This window comes from Varanus komodoensis, unplaced genomic scaffold (assembly GCF_004798865.1).
Source record: "Varanus komodoensis strain SLA01 unplaced genomic scaffold, ASM479886v1 scaffold16, whole genome shotgun sequence".
Classification (NCBI taxonomy): Eukaryota; Metazoa; Chordata; class Lepidosauria; order Squamata; family Varanidae; genus Varanus; species Varanus komodoensis.
Window position 1 is genome coordinate 5788949 of NW_025335468.1, and position 23575 is coordinate 5812523.

A 23575-nucleotide genomic window follows, 5' to 3' on the forward strand; every position below is an offset into this window, starting at 1 on the left:
GTTCAGTCCTGGGCCCAGTGCTGTTCAGCATCTTTATTAATGATTTAGATGAGGAAGTACAAGGAAAGATAATCAGATTTGCAGATGATACAGTACTAGGTGGAATAGCAAACACCCTAGAAGAGAGAATGAAGATTTAGGGCAATCTTGATAAACTTGAACGCTGGGCTCAAAGCAACAGAATGAGATTCAATAAGGACAAGTACCAAGTTCTCCACCCAGGAAAAAGAAACCAAATGCATTGATACAAGATGGGGAATACCTGGTTCAACAGAACTGAAAAAGAAATTATCTCGGAGTAATTGTGGACAATAGGCTAAACATGAGCCAACAATGCCATGCAGCTACCAAAAGGGCAAATGCTATTTTGGGATGCATTAACAGAAGTATTACTTCAAAATCACAAGAAGCAGTAGTTCTTCTATACTCCTTATTAGTCATACCTCATCAGGAATACTGTGTCCAGTTCTGGCCACCAAGATTCAAGAAAGATGTAGGAAAATTAGAAAGGGTCCAGAGGAAGGCAACCAAGTTCCACGGCCCTGCAAAGACATACTCATTAGGTCACCATATGGTTTCTGATAATCCAAAGGAGAGCAAATACGGAAGTACAGAACCTGATATGATAGTTTACTAAGGACCTTTTCCTATATGATACTCATATTTTCAATTATATTGATTGTTCCATTTATTGTATATTTATCACATTGTAAGCCTTCCAGAGACTATTGGTGTAGGACGGGATAAAAATATCCTAAATAAACAAAAATGATCCAGGGTTTGGAAACACTGCCCTGTGAGAATATACTGAGAGAACCGGACATGTTCAGCCTTAAGAAGAGAAGACTGAGGCAGGACTGATATCCCTGTATAAGTACCTCCAAGGCTGTCACAAAGAGGAAGGTCAAGAACTCTTCTTGCTGATGCCAGAGTGTAGGACCTGGAATAATCAATTCAAATTGTGACAACCCAGATTCCGGCTGGACATCAGGAAAAGCTTCCTCACTGTCAGAACAATATGACAGTAGAACCAGCTGCCTAGAGAGGTGGTGGGCTCTCCCACACTAGGGACATTCAGAAAGAAACTGGACAGCCATCTGAGTGGGATGGTGTAACTTGGTGTCCTGCAACAGCAGGGGATTGGACCCCATGGCCTTCGTGGTCCCTTCCAACTCTACTATTCTATGATTCTAAGTATTTTGATCTAGAAGTCATCAGACCAAAAATTACCAGGTACATTCCTTCTACTCAATCACATTCTTTCGAAACTTTTGTTAGCATTTGTCCTAATGGAGAGGGTGATTCCATTTAGGAGCAGGTATTTCTTCTTCAAACTGGTCAGCTGAACCTTTCACCAGTATCTGTTTTGTCTTGATTGCATTTCAATTTGTTCACCCAATTCCACCCTATCAACAACTTCCGGCACTTATTAAGAGAGCTCATAACCTCTCCTGGAAAGGCAAAACAGAGTTGAGTGTTGTCACTCCTGCCCTCCAGTTGGTTTTACCCAGTGATTTCATACTGTTGTTAAAAGGACATGTGAGACAATATTGAATACTGGAGAAGCACACGGGGTAATATGAGTTAGGGCACTGATCTTAATAATGTTAGTCTAATAAAGCAGCCAAGACAATTTACAATAAGCTTCCATTCCATTCATTGTGCTTTATTTCAGCTTCCAACCACAACTTCCCAGGCCTGGTTGCCTCTAATTCATACCTAAATTTAGTCTGCCCCTACATCTTGTGTTTATGCTCATTCAACTCCCACTGCAATTTCTTAGCGCCAGCATCCTTGCATTCAGAGGTTGTGTGTTTGATGAATTGTGGTTTATCCTAGGATAGTGAGAATAAACTTGAAGCAGGAGAGGCTGCATAGAGAACAAGTTAGTCAATATCCATTCCATATCAATTTGACATGAATTCAGGCATAAATCCAACATCCAATGGTAAATGTGTGAATGAGCTGCACAGATCAGGAAAATCCAGTGTTAAATGAGCAAAAATGAGGCTTCCCTCTTAACTCCTCCTTGAGGTTCCTCATGCTCTAGAACAAATTTGGAGGAGATGGGGAGATGCAGGGGGGAAAGTCTGTTTTTCCAGAACTTTCTTTTCTGCTGGTGGAGGACCAGCATTCAATCCAACACAGAGCTTTCATAGTCTCTTGCATCCCTTTTCAGGAAAGTTTGGCAGGTTTCCCTTGACCCCTTGGGGGACAGAGAGGGTGGAAGTGCTGAGAAGAGGAGCAGAGCAATCTCTGCTTACTGGAGGCATCTGACAGACAATCTCAGAAAACTTCCCCTCCTTTTTTCTTTCTTCCCTTTCTATTATTCCACTGTTTTAACCTCTTCATTGTCTCTTGGGCATTCTGAGGCCTTTGGAGGACAGGAGAAAACATTTAAAAGGAGGAACCATAGATTTATGAGAGAGGTTTGGGCAGGTTGGGGAAGGGAAAGAGTAAAATACACATTCTTTTGTTGCACGGTGCACGTGTTTTTAAAGCTGTAAATAAAAAGAAGCAGAAGACACATTCAGCTTAAGGCACAACATGGTTAGAACAAGTAATCAATAAAGAAAATGGCCTTTGTATCTTTCCTTTTATAGCAGTGGAAAAATTGCTGGATGACAACCTGTTTAAACACGTTACATTTATATCCTGCAAGGAACTCCATGTGGTTTATATGCTTGTCTTCTCGGTTTTATTCTTACAACAGCCTGGAGGGGTAGATTAGGCTGGGAGTCGATGATTGGCCAAAAGTCACCCATTGAGCTACAGTGAGGACTAGAACCAGATCTCCTGAGTCCCAGTCCAATATTTTAACCAGTGCACTATACCAGCTCTTATACATCTGCTGTTGATACATTTTTATGGCTACCCTATACCACTCAAAGGAATTATTCAGCTGCCATTTAAGTTCACTGTAGCTCTTTTAACAGAAGTGGGAGTAAGCACTCTTGGGGCTGCTGTCAGTTCTACATGGCTGGCTGCTATTTGAGCCATTCCTCCTCTTTCAACTTCTGAAGGCAGTCATCCTTGTCATACATGTTTCTAACCTTCCTCAGTTCTGGGACACATCTAGATTCCATGGCAACGCACCCTCTCTGCTGCACACACAGGAATTGGATGACTCTAATCTATCATTTGGCAACAAAGTGGGCCCACAGGGTAGCTTAAAATAATTGAAATTAGCTGAAAGGATGCGTGCAGTCCTGTACCCAACTATTCATCTGCGTGTAGATATTTTGCTTTACATTTCTCATTGATATGATCAAAAGAAGAAATTTGCTTGAACATTGATGATCTGACTCTTGTTCTGAAGTGGTTATTGTTGGGAAAAGAAAAGTTTGAGCTATCTAGGCCAGCCACATCTGTGTGTACTTCACAGAGGTATCACTGAATCCTAATTCATAATGGCTGTGTTCACACATAATGACAAGCCATGGCAGGAATGGCTTGTCATTATCTGTGAATTCAAGCAAAGAGAAGCATGGCCTGTTTGGTTACCTTGAATCCCCACAGAAAATCAGTGCCTTGTTGCAAGGTGTCCATGTTTCAGGTTTGCTTCTCATTATGTGTGAATCCAGTTACAGTGTTTTGCCACGATTTCCATGTTTCTGCCATCAAGTTTGGTGGCAAGAGCAGCTGCAGAGGCAGTGAATGCACCAGCCTCCATTTTCCACTCCCCTGTTCTGCCTAGCAACTGCTGAAGCAGGTGCAGCCACACTCTGATTGGCCACCTCGAACTGCTTTTTCACTCTCTGCGTGATGCCTTCTTGGTGCCCAGTAGCAGCTCCGTGCTCTCTTTGACAGCATTGTTTGCAGAGGCAGCTGCCCTGGGCATTCAGTTCGGTTATTGCCCTTTGCTGGATCAGCACTATGAAATGGCTGTGCATTTGTTCTACCTGGGGAGCCAGTGCTCTCCTCTTGTGAAGACAGCTTTACACCGCTGCACAGTCACCCAGTGAAGCCCTGGACTCCTGCTCTCTCTTGCACTCTCCCCACTGCTACTCTCTTGTCCCTGACATTCCTGCTGCTCCACACCCCACGACAGCTGCAGGACAAACACATTCCTTGCAGCCAACCTGATAACTTTCCCAGACAGATGCCCAGATGCTCTTCTGTGGAAGAATCTTTCTGGAAGGATGAGCTTCCTTTATCCCTGGCACGGCCTGCCCATGCAGATGCCCTCTGTGTGCCTGGCTGCAGGGGGAGGTGTCCCCCGGCAGCACGTGTACGTCTTGCACAGGGGTGTGTATGGAGTGGAAACTTGTGGTGAGGGAGGGGTAGAGTGGGGGGTGTTTGCACATTGGCACAGAGCGAGGCAGCGGTGGGAAACATTCTTGCAGTGCTCTTCTAGAGCAACAGTGCTATTCTGGTAATTAGGCAGTTTCTTTGTAGGAAAAAAACAGCCAAAATGAGGTAGCTGGTTGAGGCCATACCCAGAGGGGCATTTGGACCAGTGAGGGAGAGGCAGGCAGGAGCAGTGCATGCTAGGATTGATTTTAAGCCACAGGGGCTGATGGGATACGTGTTGCCATTGGTAGAGAGGATGGTGGTATGTGGAAACTGCTCATGAGTAGTTACCTCACGAATGTGTGAATACAGGACACAAGGTAAGAAAGGTGGTTGTGTGTAGTAGTATGTGTGAACAGCCCCAGTTAGAGATCAAGCAAATACAGTCTCCCAGTCAATTTAGCAACTGCCATACCTCTGTAACTATGTTAGGAAAAAACTCCTGTGCCCTTTGTGTGTGACAATATGCAGCTAAGTGCCCGCTCCTTCCTATCAGGAAAGTGGAGAAACTCTTTTTCCTACTCAGACAATAATCAAAGTTAAGGAAAGTAAGATACTGTAGGGGGAATCAGAAGACCAGAAGTTGACCAGACCTAAAGTATAACTTAACATTTAAATTTCCAATTTAGGGGTATTTAAAAAAAGCAATTTCTGATATTTAAAAATTTGATGGTTAATGAGACTTGAACATCCTCACTTTATGCTTGCCTTTATGTTTCATTAGGAACCCTTCCATCCTCTTTCATGTGTTAGCCATCCTTTTGACTGTAAGGAGCTGGAGCTTTTTACCTTGCCATTAGACTGTATAAAATGAAGGTTCATTAATAAATAAGAATCGAAAAAAGGGTCAATTTGCCATAGCAAGGAAAGTATTTCCCTAAACAGGATATCAGGTATTCTTATTAAAGATTAATAGGCTCACAGTTCTAAAGCATTCTAGAGCCATTTTGAAGTATCACCAGGCTGAAAGTAATGCTAGAGTAGTCCAGCACTAGACTGGACGGGGTTTCACTGCCCTTGATAGAGCAAGTCCATAGCTTGGGGTTCCTATGGAGCCATCCAGCAACTGTGTTGCTCAGGTGGCGTCAGTGGCATGGGGGCCCAGCTCTACCTCTGTCAATACAGGGATAACCTGGTTTAGTAATATATACTTCAGTGATCTCCAGGTTAGATAACTGCAACACACTCTTGGTGGAGCTGCCTTTGAAGCCTGTGTGGATGCTGCAGCTTGTGGCAGACTGACTAATACTGGGGCCAGAAGGTTGGAGCATAGAAGACCAATTCAGGCCTACTTGCATTGGCTTCTGAGCCTGATTTTAACCTTCACAGCCTGGGACCTCCATACCTGATTGTGTACCCCTCCTGGCCTGAATCTTCCCAGACACTAAAATTGACATCTGAGGCCTTCTTCCAAGTTCCACCTCGAAAGGAGGCTGAGACAAGGGGGAAAGCCTTCTCAGGCGTGCCATCCAATTCTGCAGTGGCCTCTCCACTGAGGCCTGCCTAGTGCTAGCTTTTTGATGCCAGCTCAAGATTGCCCTTTTCTGGATTACAAGCAGAAACTGAACAGATAAAATGGCCCACTAGAAGACCCTTTCACTCAGGGTTTATTCAGTAGGAAGGGTCTACTTGGGAAGAGAAAGACATAGCTGTAGGCAGTGAAGAAACAGAGTCAGTGGCAAATGAGCAAGAGCTCAACTCTGTAAACTGTTGAATTTTTTCCAGATGTTTGTTGTGTTGTCACTTCTGATGAGTGACTTTGCTCCAGCTGCATGTTTAGGACATACTTAATAAAAGTGTAGCTATCAGTAAAAGCAATAAATACAAGCAATAAGCAACCAAAGTCTGGCCTGTAAATATAAATATTACAATCAAAGCTGTCAGCCCCCAAATGCAACCCAAATGGTGACAGGTGAATTCTGACCATTACAGGAGGTCTTTAATGAAGGGGGCTGACTGCCCCCCCCCCATTTCACTCTCCCATGGCCTCTCACTGAAGAAGGGAAATGAAGCAATTAACAAAAATAATGCATTTCCCCATATGTACTCTCCCCCTTAGAAAGCAACTATGTGCAGTGTGTACCGAAGTTTTGACTTCCAGCATATGATGCATTTGTCAGTGAGTGACAGAATATCTAGAGTGAACTGAGACGAGGTTAGAAGAGAAAGCAAGAAATAAAATCACCGTGGAAAAGCAAGGGAAAAGAAATGGGATTTTAGAAATCCTTTTGAAAAAGGAAGGGAGGAGACCTGTGTTGCTAGAGGAGCAAGAATTTGCATACACATATGAGAATAAAGGTACTTCATACAAGGTATGAAACCATTTGTACATAGCCAGATGACAATTTTCATATCCACAAAGTAACATGACTTTAGGAGGGGAAAAATTGGACTTTAGAAGTAGCTAGTTCCACCCCCACCCTCACACACACACACACACAGAGGGGGGAGTGTTAACCCTTTCCTTACCTATCACTGTTCTGCTCTCAATGTTTTCCTCTTCTAGGTGCAGATTTCTGCTTTTACAGTTTTACATGAGATTCAAGGATTCATTCCCCTGCTTTTACAGTTAAAGGGACATGTACTATTTTTCTAATTAGAAATGATTGATTGATTGATGGTTTTAATGAAATGTATCCCTCCCAGAGACCTCTAACAGGGCCATAGGTGTGGTCTATACATTTAATAAGTAAATACCTTAAGTTGCTGATTTTAAAATTAGCAATGGAGCCATTTCTCTTCAGTCAGGAAATGCTGGGTTAAAGGTAAATGGGGCTGAAACAAACCAACTTGTAGGATTTCATGGGACAATTTTTATAAGGGGAAAAGGTGGGGGGGGGTTAATGCTCATGTAAGTACTATAGCAAAAGTAGCTTATGTAGGGGATTCCAGTTTATATAGAGTGATTCATTTCCCCTGCTGCAGGCAGCGAATCCTTACATTCTTCTCTGAAACCAAGCATACCATGGATGCAGAGGAAAAGCCCATATATGGAAACCCCTATCCTGTACTCCACCAAACCGAACAAACTTTCTTCAGAAGGGGAACTTCTTTTCTGTTGTATGAGTGGCTTCAGAAATGTCTGGGAGAAAAAGAGCCCCTGTGGTGTTCTGAGGATATTTTGGATGGAAAATGACCACTGTGGAGACAGTAAAATTGCTGATTGTGTTCTAGGAGGCCGGCTTGTTGTGTTTCTCCCTTCACACAGGTGCATTCCATTTTCATGCTAATGTTTAATCATAATTTTGGTATTGCTTTTCTTTCAGTTGGGTTCATTATTATACTGCATTGTTTCATGTTTCAATTTTAATGTGAAATGTACCAGTGAAGCTTTTTTTTTATAAACTTACTATGTTTTAGAATGCCCGAAACATTTCAATAAGCTTTGTTGAAATCAGTTGATTTTCATAGTCATTTGGCATCTAACTCGGATATGCATTGTAAGAAGGAACATTTTTAAAGTAAGGTAGCGGATATAAATTTTTAAAATAATTTTTTTTGCATACAAATACCGTCATCTTCCAGCATGAAGTTTTGCCACAAGGCTAATAGCTTGTTTAACTTAACCTGAGTCCACTCCAGTGGGACTTCCATTACGAGTATATGCCATGATGAGGATCAGTAACTGTTTTAAGGAGCCACTGTTGTCATTTCCTCATGGAAAGTATGCCCTATATGGTTTATGCTTTTTGCACAGCACATTAAACTTGAGGATGCAATCCTCAGCACAGTTATGTGGGAATAAAGCTGAAAACAGTACTTCCCAGTACACATGTTCAGGGCTGCTTTGTAAATCTCTCCCTCCCACCACTCTCTTTCTCTTTCTTGCAGGTTTGCAGAATCACAGAGGGAGAAATGCACAAAGTTGTCAGAGGTATTTGTATAATGGCCTCACTGGCATAGGTTGCTGTGACATGTGAACCCAGCTAGGGTGGCTTGTTGCTGTAGTTAAGCTGCCTAGGATCCATGGGTTGTGTAAGGGTTGTGAGCTATCTAGGTAGTCACAGCAACAAACCATCCTACCAAAGCTCACTCAACATGGCAAGCTGTGCTTGTGAGAGTGATTGTGCAAATATCCCCAGCGCATGAGCACCGTGGCTTATTTCCTCTTCCATGATTGTGCGAACAGGCCCATAGATAAAGAAATAGGCTGTAGAGCAATCTGAAGCCAATTAAGTTCTCATACATAGAAACGCTCTGCTTGACTATTTAGTAGGATTTAAGGAGCCTTTTAAAAAATCTTGATGTCAGCAGTTCACCAACTGTTCACCATTTTAGTGTTATTTTATAGATAAGGCATGATGGAGTGGCATTTCTCATAGTGTCCCTTGTAACATGTCCTGAGCTGGCCAAGAGGAGCAGCCTAAGATACCTTTTAATACTGTGTGCCTAAAATCTAAACCATTGTATGCATTTGCTTCCTTTCATTTTCCCCCTGGTTTATAGGAAATGTGGTTTATGTATGAGTCAACCTGTTTTAAAGGCAAACTCAGACAGAGAATAAAAATGGTAGAGGTGTCAGCACAGGGCCATTCCTTTTACGGGCTAGTGTAGAATTGTTTGCATTCCACTCCCCCCACCCTTCATCCTTGGTATTAAGGTACCATAAAAATGGCTGCTGCCTCAAGCTACCATACCTGTGGGGAGTTAACAATGATGTTAGTGCTTGATTGAGTGCTTTGTACTGGGCATCAAGAGCATTTGTACTATACATGTACGCTTGAATTGCTGATGCTTTGAACCACAGCTGATCTCCCAGGTTAGAGGATGCATCAGCATGCGTGAGAGCCAGCCTATAAATTGTATTGGCACTTTAACTGGGTGCTGAGGAAGTATGGAAAGATCTAACAAGCAGACTTTTTTGAACCGAAATCGGCTCACGCAATGTGTCACATATGACTGTCCTATGTGATCCTTTGTTCTCGTCATTATTGGTAGTCTCATGAGAATGGGGCATTTGCTTCTTAAAGAATAATTTACAAGGGCTGCTTATTCCTTGTTAGAAATATATTTATTATTTTATTTATTATATTCATATGCTGCCTTTTTTCCCTTTGAAGCAACTCAAGGCAGTTTACATGATTCTCCTCCTCTCAGTCTTATCCTCCCAGGTACAACCCTGGGAGGTAGGCTAGACTGAGGATCTGTGCCTAGCCCAAAGTCACCCAGTGAGCTCCATGCCTAAGTAGAGACTACAACCCAAATCTCTTGAGTCCCAGTCCTGCGCTCCTAACCACTATAACCACACTGGCAATCTTTTCTGAGTACTGTCCGTTTAAATATATAGTGAACAGGTTTCCTTAACCTAAAATGTTCAATAAATTAAATGGGTTTACTACTACATTTCCACCAGCCTTCCTTCAACAAATTCAGGGAATGCATGGAGTGCTCTCTGTGTTATACTTACAACAACCTTGTTAGGTAGGCCATGCCCGAAAATAGTGACCGGGCCAACATAACCAACCAATGAAAATTATGACACAGCGTGGATTTGAACCCAGATCTCCTTGGCTTTTGTTATTTACTGCATCTACTATACCAGACTGGCTGTCTTTCATTCATATGGAGAGAGGCATCTCATGGAATTTGCATTCAGTTTCTATTAAACAAAATGAGAATCTTTGCATGGACATTATTTGAGTCCAAGACTAGCCTGACTTACTTCTTTACATAATAGATGCATACACCACATATTTAAAAATTACCTCGTAACTGGTATAGTATCTTAATATCAGTGTCATTCGATCTTCAGGCTCTGCCCAGCTTGAGCAGATGCCACCCGAGAGCTGTGATTATGTCTTAAGCTGCTGCATCTTGTCCACCTGTGAGTCTACATTTGGCTGCTGTAGGACAACTGGAATTTTGTTAGGCCTCTCTGGACTTCTTGGTCCAACCTTGTGCCTTTGCTGAGTACAGCTCCTGCTTGGATGCAGTGTCCTTGCTCCATCCTTTGCTGCTTATCTCCGCCTTCTGTCCTGACATTGCTTCACTGTTTCTACACCAGGACTGATTCTTGACAAGAGCTACTATCAGCAGGGAGGCCTTGCAGTCTCAGCCCTTTCTTGCTTTTGCCTTGATTTTCAAATTTGTGTGTCAAATTTGCACATTTTTACTTCATTTAACATGTCCTCCTTTTCACAGCATCATTAAATAAGCATTGGTAAGAGAATGAGGTTTACCAGCTTACGCAGTCCTTCTCTCTCAAGGCTGAGTTTTCTCATGAGGGGAACGACTTGCTTCTTCTACACTTCCAGTGGGGCATGAGAATGAGCGTGGACATTTTTATTATGTTCTGTATTAACCGCACTTTCATGTAATGGCCAAACCCTTAACTGTACTGTGAAACAAACCAGCTTCATAATCAATGGTTTGAAGTTATCTTGTTTTAAGTAACCATTAACTACAGTTTGTCTTCCTGTGTGCAGTATTATTTTGAAAACATATTGGTAAGCGTGCCATTAGAAACTTCTGGATGTGTCTTATTTAACTCCTTGACTCAACCACCATAAGATCTAGCCCAGCAAAGCTTGTGCAGGAGGGCAGGTGGTTTCGCACCTGGGAGCAAACCTGAAATATCTAATTGGTTTTCTCATGCACTGTGTGGAATATATAGGGAACACATCTATATGTATCCATTAATCAAACCCTTGCAACACGTTTTTATCTAAGGTGAGATTAAGCGTTGAAATCACTGCCTACTTTGATTTAGAGGAAGATAGCATAGATGAGTCCCTGTCATTTTTATACATTTATAGTAGTTCAAAGGAGTGATTGGCTTGCAAGGATGACCTTGCCATGTCAGGCTTCTTCCTTCTCCCTTTTACTGTTTAATTGAATAAAATTCTTAGAGTGTTTCCCCAAGAAAAATGATTCAGGCAAGATACCGCCTTTCATCTTGTGTATTTTCTTCCTGCAGCAAGGTGTTTGAATGACTAACAAGTCATCTCTTCTTTCTGCCTTATAATATATTTCATGTGCTGTGTGCTTTATGTAAGCAATTCCTGGTTTTGAGAGGCCTCAGTGCACCATTGCACTGTGTAGCTGTGCATATTCACTACCCATCGCTGCTAGAATGCTGTATTTGGAATCCAAGCAAGGGCCCTCCCTGTCAGAAAGAAACGACTCTCTGTTGCTTGAACTTCGGAGTTGCAGCTTCCTAAGTGATGATCGTGGGCTAGCATAAACCTGGGTGAAAACGGCGCACGTGCACACAACAGTGGCGAATGCCTGGTACTGAAGAGTTTGTCATTAAAGTAGACGGAGCATGTGGTATAGAGATGGTGACGCATCAACAATAGCAATGGTGGTTATGAAATTAAAAGAATTAGAGAACTTTGTGGCTTCAGACATTTAATTCTACATTACCAGAGGTATTTTTCAGTGTGGTGGCCACAAGATAGTCTTTCCTCCCAGAGAAGCATATCATAGCTATTGCTTCCCTGAGTTAGGTGGTAGATAAATCAGCACGTTTGATGGTGTGGATGGAAGCTCCCGAACCTGTAAGTGGAGAGCAAGGCTGGCATGGTTGGGCACCTGCTGGGGCTCACAACCCACAGAGGACTCATTGAAGGACGTCCCCTAAGCCTGCTCTTCCTCTTCCCCACTGCAACCTGCTTGCTCCCTGGCCTTTTGGCTCTCTATCTGGCAAGCAATCAGACAGTAGCAGTGATGAGGAAGAAGAGCAGCAGTGTCTGATAATGCTGGGGAGAAAGTAGGCTCATTGGGAGGGAGGGTGCACTGAGGGTGTCTTGCCCAAAGACCGACCAAATGCAGAGGCCCTCGTGGAGACTAGTGGAGACCCTCCCCAGCACAGTCAGCGCCACCATGATCCCTTTTTGGGTTTATCATAGAGGGAACACATCTATATATATCCATTAATCAAACCCTTGCAACACCTGCACTCACAGGAGTGCAACTTGTTCACATGGCCAATTATTGGACCAGCTTGACCTTGGAGTGAATGTACAGCCTTCATATTTTATTTATTCTGTTTCTTAGAATGAGAACCTGCTTTTCCTCCAAGGAGTTCAGGGTAGTATGTATGGTGGTTCTTCCTCCTCCTATTGTATCCTAACAGCAATCCTGCAAAGTATGTTGGGGTAAGAGATGGTAATTGATCCAAGGTCATCTAGTGAGCCTTCTGGGCATTGGAACCTGGGTCTCTCCAGTCCTAATCCAACAGCTGTAGCATGGGCTGTCCCAGGGAGCAGAAGGTACCAGTTCTTCCTAGAGACAGTTTTCTGTCTCCTTGATTGACTACACTGGGGCACTCAACTGGGAGTGCTGTGTGAGTGGGACCTGAGATGGAAAGAAGCGAAGCTGACAGAATGTCAAGTGAATGGCATGTCTGATTAGAACAATGGAAAAGTGAAACATAGACACCCCCACAGTGAGGAATCAGAGCAGCGGCTCAGACATGTCAAATAAGATTGAAAAAAGCAGCCTCTCAAAGAAAGCTTAGAAGTTCTTCCTCAATAAACAAGCATCTTCTGTGAGATGAATAAGCTCCCTGCTTTTAGGGGCAAATACCCTTGGGACAGCTGTAAATGCTGTGGTTCCTTGTTATAAATCCAATGAAGCCCTCCCCCTTTCCACAGGGCAGAGTGAGAATATAATTACTTAGTGGGGATGACTCCGATTAGGTTTAAGGCACACGGAGTAGTTTCTCCACAAGTGCACTGATTGGTTAAAAACAACTCATGTTGGATTTGCTGTGAAGAAGCCGAGGGGAGGGGGTTATTTTAAAGAAGGTGGTGGGGGGAGTAGTATAGTCTGAGAGTCAATGTGATTGGCTGGGGGAGGGGGGCCATGAGCCGGAGAGAGTGCTGAGCAGGCATTCATGAGATACAGTAAGAAAAGCCTCTTTCCCCTGCCTCTCGCTTCAGATGCAGGAACAGACCAGAGAGCTGTGACTGTGTTAGTAGCACAGGGAGAGCATGACTGGATTGGAATCTCAAAGGAGCGGCAGCACTGCGAACGAAGCCCCAGTCGCGGTCACTGTCGTAGGCTTCCTCTGTGCGAGGGGAGACGGGGAAATCATTTAAGTGAGCTCGAGCCACCTCTGGACAGAGCAATGTGGGCAAGAGGAGCCGGGCACGGGAGCTGCTTGCCATTCGGATAATCTCTGTTCCTAGTCTCAGTTCTGTGCAGCATCCCTGCTTTTTGGAGGGGCAATGTGGAGTCAAGGTTTCATATGGAACTTGGAATAAAAAGCAAGATCACCTCTCTCTTTTTTAACCAAACCAAAATAATTTTTGGGGGTACAGTATCTTTCTCTTTCTCTCGCTTTCTTCCCCCCACTTTTTCTGCTAGCAGCTGGAGGGGGAGATTGTGACACCAAAGGGAATATTTTCTGTGCATGAGAGACTTCTCAACAAGTAAGCACATTGTTTCCTAACTCCTGGCTGAGTGGGCTTCAGTTAGCCAACGGGCTGCTTTTGCAGCACACATTATGATTTGACAGGATGGCAGGCAAAAGAACAGCTGGCAGAAAGCAATAGGGTGGGGGGAACCAATAAGGAAGCCATCCACAACCTGCCCCTTCTCAATAAAATAAGCCTACAGATATCCTTGTCAATAATAATTGTGGAACACTTTTGACGTCACAATGCGCAGATCTAGCACGGATGAATCAACGTATCACAGGAGCCCTTCTCTGGACAGCAAGGATTACAGTTTTCCAAATGGCGCTTTCCGTCGCTACAGCAGCATGTATGGCGGCCAGTTTGGGGCCGCAAGCAACTCTTTTTTTGGATTCCACACTAACCCGGGCCCTAAGGCCACCAAGGCTAAGTACACATCTCCCAAAGGGAACAAGTATGTGGTCTTTTACTTGGATCTCTCCTTTATTTTCCTTCTAGAACTGAAGAGGTGCAGCATGGCTCACAACTGCCTGCAGTGCATTAAGTACCTCATGTTTGTCTTCAACCTTCTGTTCTGGGTGAGTATGAGTAAGTGCTTGGGATCTGTTCCCCTAAAAAAGCCTGTAGATTGTTTTTCTCCAAACCTTTAGGTAGTGAGTAATGGTGAAAAACAGAAAACTGGCAGCTCTTCTACACATTATACAGAATGAAATGGAAGACTGAGGTGGCATAATCCTGGACTGTACCACTTCTGGCTGCAGGTCGGGGGTTCCATGTTTTTTAATGCTGTATCACATATGAAATAATCTCTCTCTGTGTAGAATACATAGTTCATCAGAAAGAAAAGTTTAGCATAGTCTTCTCTCTGATATGCCAGTTATTGTGTGCTGGGGGCATTTTATGTGGGGGAGCATTGAAAAATAGGGAATCCCCACCCTCATTTTGGAGTGGCACAGTCCATTGGTACAGTCCAGCATGCTGGCTCAGTCAGTTGGCTATTTCAGCCTGTATAACATGTAGCCTGGCTCGCGATCTGGCCAGTGAAGTTGCTCGTGAGTTACTATATGCTAAGAACATAGAGATGCTTAACTTGTTCTGTTTGTTTGTTTGTTTGTTTGTGCACTTCATCAATCCTGTTAAAATGGATACATGTTTGATGCTGTTCCAGGGACTGTGAATTCATTGCTTATCCCTGTGCCACTCAAACTTTCGTGTGTGCACCGAGCTCAATATGTGGTTAATAGCTCTGCAGGATCATTAAGCTGACCTCAGATGTGAGTTCAGGCACATTTGCACAGAGTTTTCCTGTTTTAAAGGTGGCCCTGGTATGAAATGTTCAGCGAACAGATATTGTTGTTCTCTGACCTGGAATTATTAGCATCAATATGCACATTGTGGAAAAGCACATGATGAAATGGTTACCTATGCCTGACAGTATCATCATTGCTATTTGTGATACTGGAGCTGGGCTAAAGTAGGTTAGCAGGCTAGCACTTGGCTTTCTGCAGTAAGGAGAGACTTTGCATCACAGAAATAGATCTTCTGCACAGAATGTGGACTGGACATCCAAAAAGTAACTTTCAGCCCCTGTGCTAAGCTATTGCATTGCTTTTATTTCATGAAGAGTATTAAAAAAGCCTGAACTTGAAAGCAAAGTCGTATCTCTAGGCAAATCCTTCTATGGGAAGGTGGTGTTACTGGAAAATCACAACTAGTGCTCATAAACTTTTCTCTTGGCCTTCCTGCTACTTTAGTTTTGTATTAACAGATTCTGGCTAAGGGGTGCATGTTTTAGTGCATATTAGCTCCCTTAGGTAGCATATTTGCTTGTGTGCAGATGGGCCAGCATGCAGAGAGTCGGGCTTATTTTAGCAGGCACAGAACCCAGGAAGCAGCAAGCAAAGCTAAATTCATCTGACATTAGCTCACATCATAAACAACTGGAACGTTGGAAGACAGCAACTGGCAGGACCTAAGTAAAATCTGCAGTAGCATCAGCGTGACACCCCAGTTGCCAACTAGCCCATTTTCCTACCTCCCTTTCCTTTTGCCATTAAAAGACATTTTGAGCAGGCAGGAACGAGGTAAAAGAAGGAACAAAGAGAAAACAACAGCCGTGGTTTTGTTGAGTGGGGAGAGGAGGTGGGCATGCCAGCTACTTTGCAAAGGTCAGATCTGGCTTGTTTAACCAACCCTCCCTTCTTAATACACTTCTCCCTTCTTCCGCTCTGCTCCTTACCAACAATATATGTATTGAACATGAACTCAGTTCCTGTGAGAAGTTCTGAAACAAGGATGGGGGACTCCATTTAAGCCCCAGATAATCTGATAGAAAATATCAATCAGACTCATCTGTTTCTAGTTCCTGATTCTCTCTGCTGGGGGTCTAAATATCCCCTGGTCTTTATCCCAGCTTACCTCAAAGCTTCCTGAAAAGATGGGGACTGTGGCTTTCTCGTCCTTTTAAGCCATCCGCTTCTCTAAGCCCTTTGTTGGTTGTTGGCTGAGTTTATAGTTCATTCAGCCAGCTGAAATATATATGCAGAAGAAAATTAAGAGGACTGGCATGAATAGTCTTCCTTAAAAATGATGCACAGCAGAGCCTTACAGCTCTTTCCATTCATCCTGAACCGTAGCACATTCATATCCCCCTTTTTTTTTTCAAAGGAATTGCTGCTGCTTATGATGTGCATATAGTTACAATGGGAGGACTGAAAAAAAGCTGTTTCCTTGGGAATATTTCACAGTGAAAATGCTACAGTGTTTTGTTTTGTTTTGAAAGGGAGAGATAGAAGTTTCTCATTTTTATTTGCATCCTTCTTTTTTCTCAAGGTTTCACCCCTAGCAAAGGATCATATCTCAGCAGAGCACTTACTTTCCATGCAAAGTCCCAGGCTGCTTCCATGGCATCTCTGGCTAGGACTGGAGAAGCTCCCTGCCTGAAATCCTGGAGAGCTGCTGCCAGCCTGTGCTGACAGTACTGGGACAGATGGACCAGTGGTAGGGCTGCTTCCAATGTTCTGATGTTTCTGTGGTGGGTACAGTGTAGGAGTTGTGAGCTACCTGTGTCTCGGGACTAGATCAGAAGTGCACAGAAGAAATTATTTGGAGTACAGTTGTGGCCAGGCACAACATTTTTCTGTGCCTACTTTTGTCAGTGTAATCAAAAGTGGCCCAAGTCAGGGCTTTTTTCTGGCTTCCATGAGCTTGCTCAAAGTCTTTGGGTTCTAACACCATTTGTGCCAATCAGGACCAGCCTGTTAGATCTGAGCTACTGCTGCTCCTGTTGTTGTAGCACTTAGTATGAAAGGTAGGGGACCACTCTCCTCTCCCTGCCGATGCACACAATCTTCCTTGGCTACTTTGAATTTTCTGACAGTCTCAGATTTGTAGAAAATGCAAGCTTGAGTGCTGCAGTTTGGCCAAATTTCTTCAAATTTACAGCAAAATATGCACATTGTGGAGCAAAGGCACAAATGTTGTGCAGTTTTCCCTGCCAGTCAAAAAGGATAAGCAAATTATAACCCATTTTAAAAACAGGTGTCCTAATGCTGGGTTGGCCTTTGTTATTTCAGGTCTGCATCAGCTCCGTATTGCAACAGAATCCATAGGACCAAATCCAGAAAACTCACCTGCCTTTCATCACCAGCCCCTTCGATTCCTCATAGGTCCCTAGTATAGTACTGGGATTGATGGTCTCATCTGACTCAGCAGTATTCAAGCGCAGGCCTTTCCACCTTGCAGAGAAGCAATTTGCCTGCCCTGCTGAAATCTGAAGTGGTACTGCTGTTTTTGTGAACCATGGCAAGATCCTTAAGCTCACTCTGCTGTAGGGGTGTGGGCCCTATTTCAGTGTGATGATCAAGCTGAATTTCATAGAAACTCTTAGGGCTGCATGCTCAGGGTTGGAAGGGACAACACAAAAAGGGTCATGTGAAACACTGAAAGTACCAGTGTATTTTAGTTAAAATTTCTTACTGGCAGGAATTAAGCTTTAGGAGCACACTTTCAACCTTTTGGAATGGGGTTGGAGGTGGGGGCAGATCATGCAAAAGCCCAGAAACAAGCAATCCATTGGTAATTAGGGTGAAGGGGTGTAGTGGGGACACTTCTCATGGTGAGGACCTCTGGACAGATTGGTGCTTGCCACCGGGCCAGATTCTTGGGGTTCAGCATCTCTGCTCTACCTCTAAGTATGAAGCAGCTAACGCTGACCTCTTCCTGGATTTGTCACTCTGATTGAACATCCTGTTGTGAATCTTCAGGGCCCGGAACAATGTGGCAATAGTCATTTGAATGGGGGTTGGTGTTCTTAAACCTGTGAAGTTAGGAGACCGAACAGAGTGAGAGAACAGAGAGAAGTGATGGGAGGGACACTTGTTCCACTTACAGCGCTCATAGGGCTGCACAAAGGATCTTTCTTGAGCCAAGCCTATTCTTCAAACTAAAGCTAATTACTCTGGTGTGTGGTTTTATGCAATGCAATAGCGGTTGCTTATTCTGAACGATTCTGAAGATGTTGAGAACCAAGCCTATGAACAGTACTCATGGGAAATGATAGCCAGTGCCAAAGGAGACCTCTGGCTGCAGAGAGTGGGGGCAGCAGCAAAAACCTGGAGGAACCAAAAGGGAAACAGAGAAGTGAGGTTTGATTGCAGCTGGAGGTCTGATAGCATTTTCTCTGCCGCACTGAAGATTGTGTTGATTTGCCATTTAACATGCATACATGTGCATGTACACACAGATGCAAATGTATTTTCCAGTACCACACTGCTTGACAATTTCTTCTTTCCAGTGAACAATCCATTCTGTGTTTCTAGTTTTTTTCAATATGTTCTTAAATGTATTGGTGCTGCTTTGAACCCTCTGAAAAAAATCAACAGGAACTACAGAATAAACTCTTCTGAACAATGTTCAAACATGCATCCAGGCAAATTTTGCCAGATAAATTGCTTTGCTTTTCAGGTGCATTGCTGGATGCATGATGTGAAACAAATTAAGGGCAAGGGCAAATATACTAGGGTACATGCCTAGGATTGGGGAGAAGCAGATATTTTGCTTCAGTGGCAAAACATTTACTTCATCCAAACGTTGTTGACTTTTGCCATTCTGAGTTTAAAATCCTACCTGTCACCTCAGGGCAGGATCAGTCAAAAGTGTCACTGCAGCAGCAGACTTGAATTCTTTCCGTACCTAAAGTGGGCTTGTTTTATTCCAAGTGCTTTTTGTACTTTAACAGTACTTCCAGACTGATGGCTTCTAGTGCTGCTAATCAGAAGATATTGTGCAGCTCTTCCTTAGATTTCTCCTAAACCAGTTTTGTGTGGTAAGAGAAAAATGAAAGAAGCGGGGGGATACATGGGAAGGCTTGACATCAAAGGTGATGTGATACAGTCTCCCATGCATTCCAGAAATGGAGCAGTGCAGCTGACCATAAAAGCTTTGTCCAGAAGCACCATGAAACAGGTCTTTGGTGAGATGTATAGTCTTGCCTATTCTTTACCCCTGGATTAGTAGAACTGTTATGCATCTAAGATGACTCTCTGAGAAGCTTCTCACAGATAAGGTCCAGAATCCATAGAACTGTGTGCATTGCTCAGCCCATCTAAAGGAACATTGCAGTGTGCTTCTTGAACAATGGACTTGAACATGCATGTCACATAGCACACTGCTTTTGATGCTGAGGGACTTTCCAAAGAGGATCGTCATAGGCATGATCCACAACCCTGGTGCTCTCCAGCTGTGTTGGATGCCAGTCCTTACTGTTACCAGTCAGCGTGGCCACAGAGTACTTGGTGGCAAAGCTGAGTTTGTTGCTATGTTTTATATGGAATTGGCCCATTACTAAGGCTTTAATAACATCTTGGTTTTTTAATTTAAGAACTCAAATTGATTTCTCCCATGTTGCTGTAAAAGAGGCAATGGGAGAAGCAACCAATTGCATTTCCCACCCTCTATTGACTAATGAGTGAAAATGAGCATCTGTCAAATGCACTTTGAAAATGCAGTCACAGGTTTGGGAATATGAAAGCTTTGCTCACAGAATACATTCATTTTAGGGGTTGCAAATGGGGCAATTTCTGACATTTAACGAACGGAAATGAAATTCTTACATACTCTTACTGTAAAGTGTTTGCCTTGCTCCTGATCTTGCATAGTGCCACCTACTGTCCATTTAGAGATTGTGGTGGCTGATGGAAGAGCAGCTTTTTGCTCTCTCTCTCTCTCTCTCACTCACACACACACACACACACACACACACACACACACACGACAAAATAATGTTTTACTACAATATCACATTAATCAGCAGCTGTGAATGATCAGTATGAAACCCTGATATGCAGCACCGTTAAACAATGTAATGTCAAGCCTGGGCTTTTAAAGTATGATGCAGTGATGAAACAGTTAACCTTTGCTTCTGGGTAAATAGATTTAAATTTTAAGTCATTGGTCTCTCTGAGATGCCAGTTTTACAATGCGTCACTCTATAGTATGACAAGGAAACGGAACCCATGATGGGGTAGAAGCCATACAGATGAGGCAAATTTGAATTTTAGTGGTTTTGGGTCACCATGGGACAGCAGCAAGTTAGATTCCTCAGTAGTACCCCCGCAGTGACTCGAGGGCACCCCCATTTATGCTTGTGAGGAAAAAGAAGTGCCGCACCTGGGACCAAGTTGTAGTGCCATCTACACACAATAGAGAGTCAGGGTGGCACATTGGGTAAAAGTGCTGGACTGGGACTCATCCATGAAGCCCACTTGGTGACTTTGGACCAGACACTGCCTTTCAGCCTAAGCTACCTCACAAGGTTGTTGTTGTGGGGACAGTGGAGAGGGGGACACTCTTGTAAGCCTCCTCAGTTCCTTGCTGGAAGAAAGAACATGGAACATGCCACTTACTTGGTGGTGGTGGTGATGCCCCAGCCCTACTTGGCAGGGATACCACGGGGGAAATGAAATAAGGATGCAGTGCACCTCTGTAGGGGCCCTTTTAAACTCGTGTGGGTTACTCTGGAGGTGCTCTGCTTTTTAACTCTGCACGGATAGATAAGAGGAGCAAGTGCCTTGTGTCATGATATAGTCATGATAGTCAAGTATGTGTGGAGGGATGGTCTGTACTGTGCAAATTGTCATGTGCCTGCCATCTGTTCCACACAATGGACCACACAATGCATGGCACAAATGTGGCCAATAAACCACATTGGCTTATTAAATACCCCCAAATGTACCAGTTGATGTGCATAATTACCCTCACTGGGCATGGCGTGATGTCTGAATGAGGGTGGATGTCTGGGGCAGACAACAAACCACCTAGCGAGCCTAGAACAAGTCATGGGTTATGGGTAGTTTGCCAACCAGGCACCCTTGCTTGGCTGGATAAAAGGCTGCGAGTGGTAATGATAATTAGGTAAACTGCGTGGCACACATTGGGTGGCATCAGCACACATAGATGGGGGGGGGTGCTTAAAAAGCCATATTTGACAAGCAGTTGTGCCCCATTAACCACCCCTGTGCCATGCTTACCCAATCTGTGATAGAAGATACTTGCCATGCTATCCTAGCTCTTGGCAGATACCTACACATGTCATACTGGAATATCATTTGCTGTGACAAGGGTAGTAGATAAACCATTTGTGCAGGCTGCCTGGGACTGACTTCTGAGCCAACACTGTGAAGACACTATAAAGTGCCATCCCTCGTCCCACTAGAACAGCCATGTGAGCCTGTGAGCAAAGCTCATGCTTAGATCACAGTGCATCAGCCAGTGCAACTTGTCTGGTCTCCATTATTTCCCTCTTGAGAGCAAGGAGAACAAACAGGAGGTCACGGGGGATTTTGTCTTTTTGCATCTCTTAAGATGGCATGCCAGTCTGCTGGACTTATTAGGATTTGTGTTGAAATGTCACAGTCGAGCTCCTTAATCTCTGGAAGAGGAAAAGCCTCCAAAAGTAGAGGCAATCCAATGTGTGCTTAACTGTAGGGGCAGTTTAATCCTAAAACCGATAACTGGCTGGCTGCTTACTGGAGAAGGAATTCCGTCGTGATATGCTCAGTGACCTCCCCCTGAGCATGACCACTGGGTGGCGGTAGAGAGACATTGCTGAGGTCCTGAAAGATCTCAAGTGGGAAGGAAATTAAATCACAGGGAGAAGGTTCCATACAGCACCTGCTGTGTGTATTTGGATATAATTCACTTTGCATTTGCAAAGCTATTTTTGTTTTGTTTTGGTTTGTGACAGAGAACCCAAGAATGATAAGCAGCTAAGGCAGGTAGAAATTCTACTGGCATAAATGTACACACAGTGGTACAAAATAATTTTTGTGTTGTAAGACAAACACTCAGTAAAACAAAACCGTGGCACCATTAATGAATGGTAAAACTTACGGTATCTTCCTCATTAGATCTCATCATGGACTTCACTGGGCTACTGAAACTAAAGGAGAAATGCTGTACCAGCCTAAAAGTCATAGAAAGCTTAATACCCCTGGTGGGTATCAGTTGTTTCCTTTGAAAAGATACAGTGAGTAGGAAAGTAAAGGGATAAGGAGCCTGGAAATGCATTATGGATCTGTTCCACATCTATTGCGAGACACTTTCATAGAAAAGTCTGGAAATAGGGTATACCAAAATTGGAATACCAAAATTGGGGCATAAAATATACTGCTCCTCCCATTGTTAAGGTACCCTGACATGAGCTGATTACTGGAAAAGTCTTAATGCCCAATGGTAAAAGGTTTAGGGTACCAATTCTGTCTCATAGCACCCAACACATTAAAAGCCAAGCCAGACATGAGGCAGACTGTTGAACTGAATGACGCTTCCTGATTACAAACTGGAGAACAGGGAAGAGAGATTGCTGTGCCCACCATAATGTAAGCCATAGAATAGTAGAAGAGGCCAGAAGGCCACCAGGTCTGCAGGGCACCAGCTCACACCATCCCATTCAGATGATTGTCCAGACACTTTTTGAATGTCTCCAGCAAAGGAGAGCCTACAACTTCCCCAGGTAATAGGTTCCATTGTTGTACTGCTCTGACAGGGAGGAAAGTCCTCCTGGTGTCTAGCCGCTGTTTGGTTTCTTTTAACGCAAGTCCATTATTCTTAAGTTTGAAAGTAGAAAATGCTGGTCATGCCTGGGATTGCTGCCTTTATGTACTTTCACAGTTCCATGGGGGGAGAGATTTTTGGGAATATATTCTATGTTCACAACATGCAAGCCTTACTAGTATGAGGTACATAATGAAAATAATTGCTTGTATAGATGTTTTTCTTAAGAACTGTAGCCAAAGAAATATGAGAGATATGCTGTGTATTTGTATCTGTATTCTTATGGCAGGGGAAGAACAGGTCCTCTTTAGAAATTCCTCCAATTTTCTTTTCTGTCCTGAATTAAGGATGATTTTTGGCCACATTAGGGTTCATTTCACACAGACATTTGTTCCTGCATGTGAGTGGACCTGACAAACCTGAAGGTTAACCTTGCATGGAGAAACTGGGGCAGGATTTGGGTGAGATCCTGATATAGCCATTGTGATTCCTGAGACAGAGTCATCTGGAAGACACTTTGCCATATTGTAAAACTTGCTGATGGATGTATTTGTGCACTGCTAAATTCATTTTCTTTGTTTCCCTCATAATAATTGCCCAATAGGCTGTGGCTGCTTGTGTGTAAGAGAAAATGATTGTATGAACTATCTTGGAGATTTTTCTCACTCTTGTTGTTCAAGCGTAGGAAATTAGAGGGCAGGAGAAGAAATGGTATTCCTGTATATAATTTATTCAGCAACAGTAGATGGCACTGAACTGAACACAGGAATTTCCAAGCCTCTGTCTGTAAAGCAGACAGTGTTTTCCCCTGGGAACGATGGTGGCTGACAACCAAAGCAAAATACAGTAACACTTATAAAACAGTT

At 43.5% G+C, this 23575-nt stretch overlaps 1 protein-coding gene across 2 annotated transcripts in view; it reads left to right on the top strand.

Moving 5' to 3' along the window:
- The window catches only part of TSPAN4 (tetraspanin 4), a 325749-nt gene that overhangs the window by 68255 nt on the left and 233919 nt on the right, over positions 1 to 23575 (top strand). Inside the window, exon 2 of one of the 2 annotated variants that reach the window (XM_044425531.1) lies at positions 14154 to 14233. In XM_044425531.1, coding sequence (XP_044281466.1) covers positions 14154 to 14233 — 80 coding nt within the window. Of the gene's footprint in view, positions 1 to 13161; positions 14234 to 23575 lie in introns of those variants that run through there. The other variant, XM_044425530.1, reaches the window with a different exon arrangement.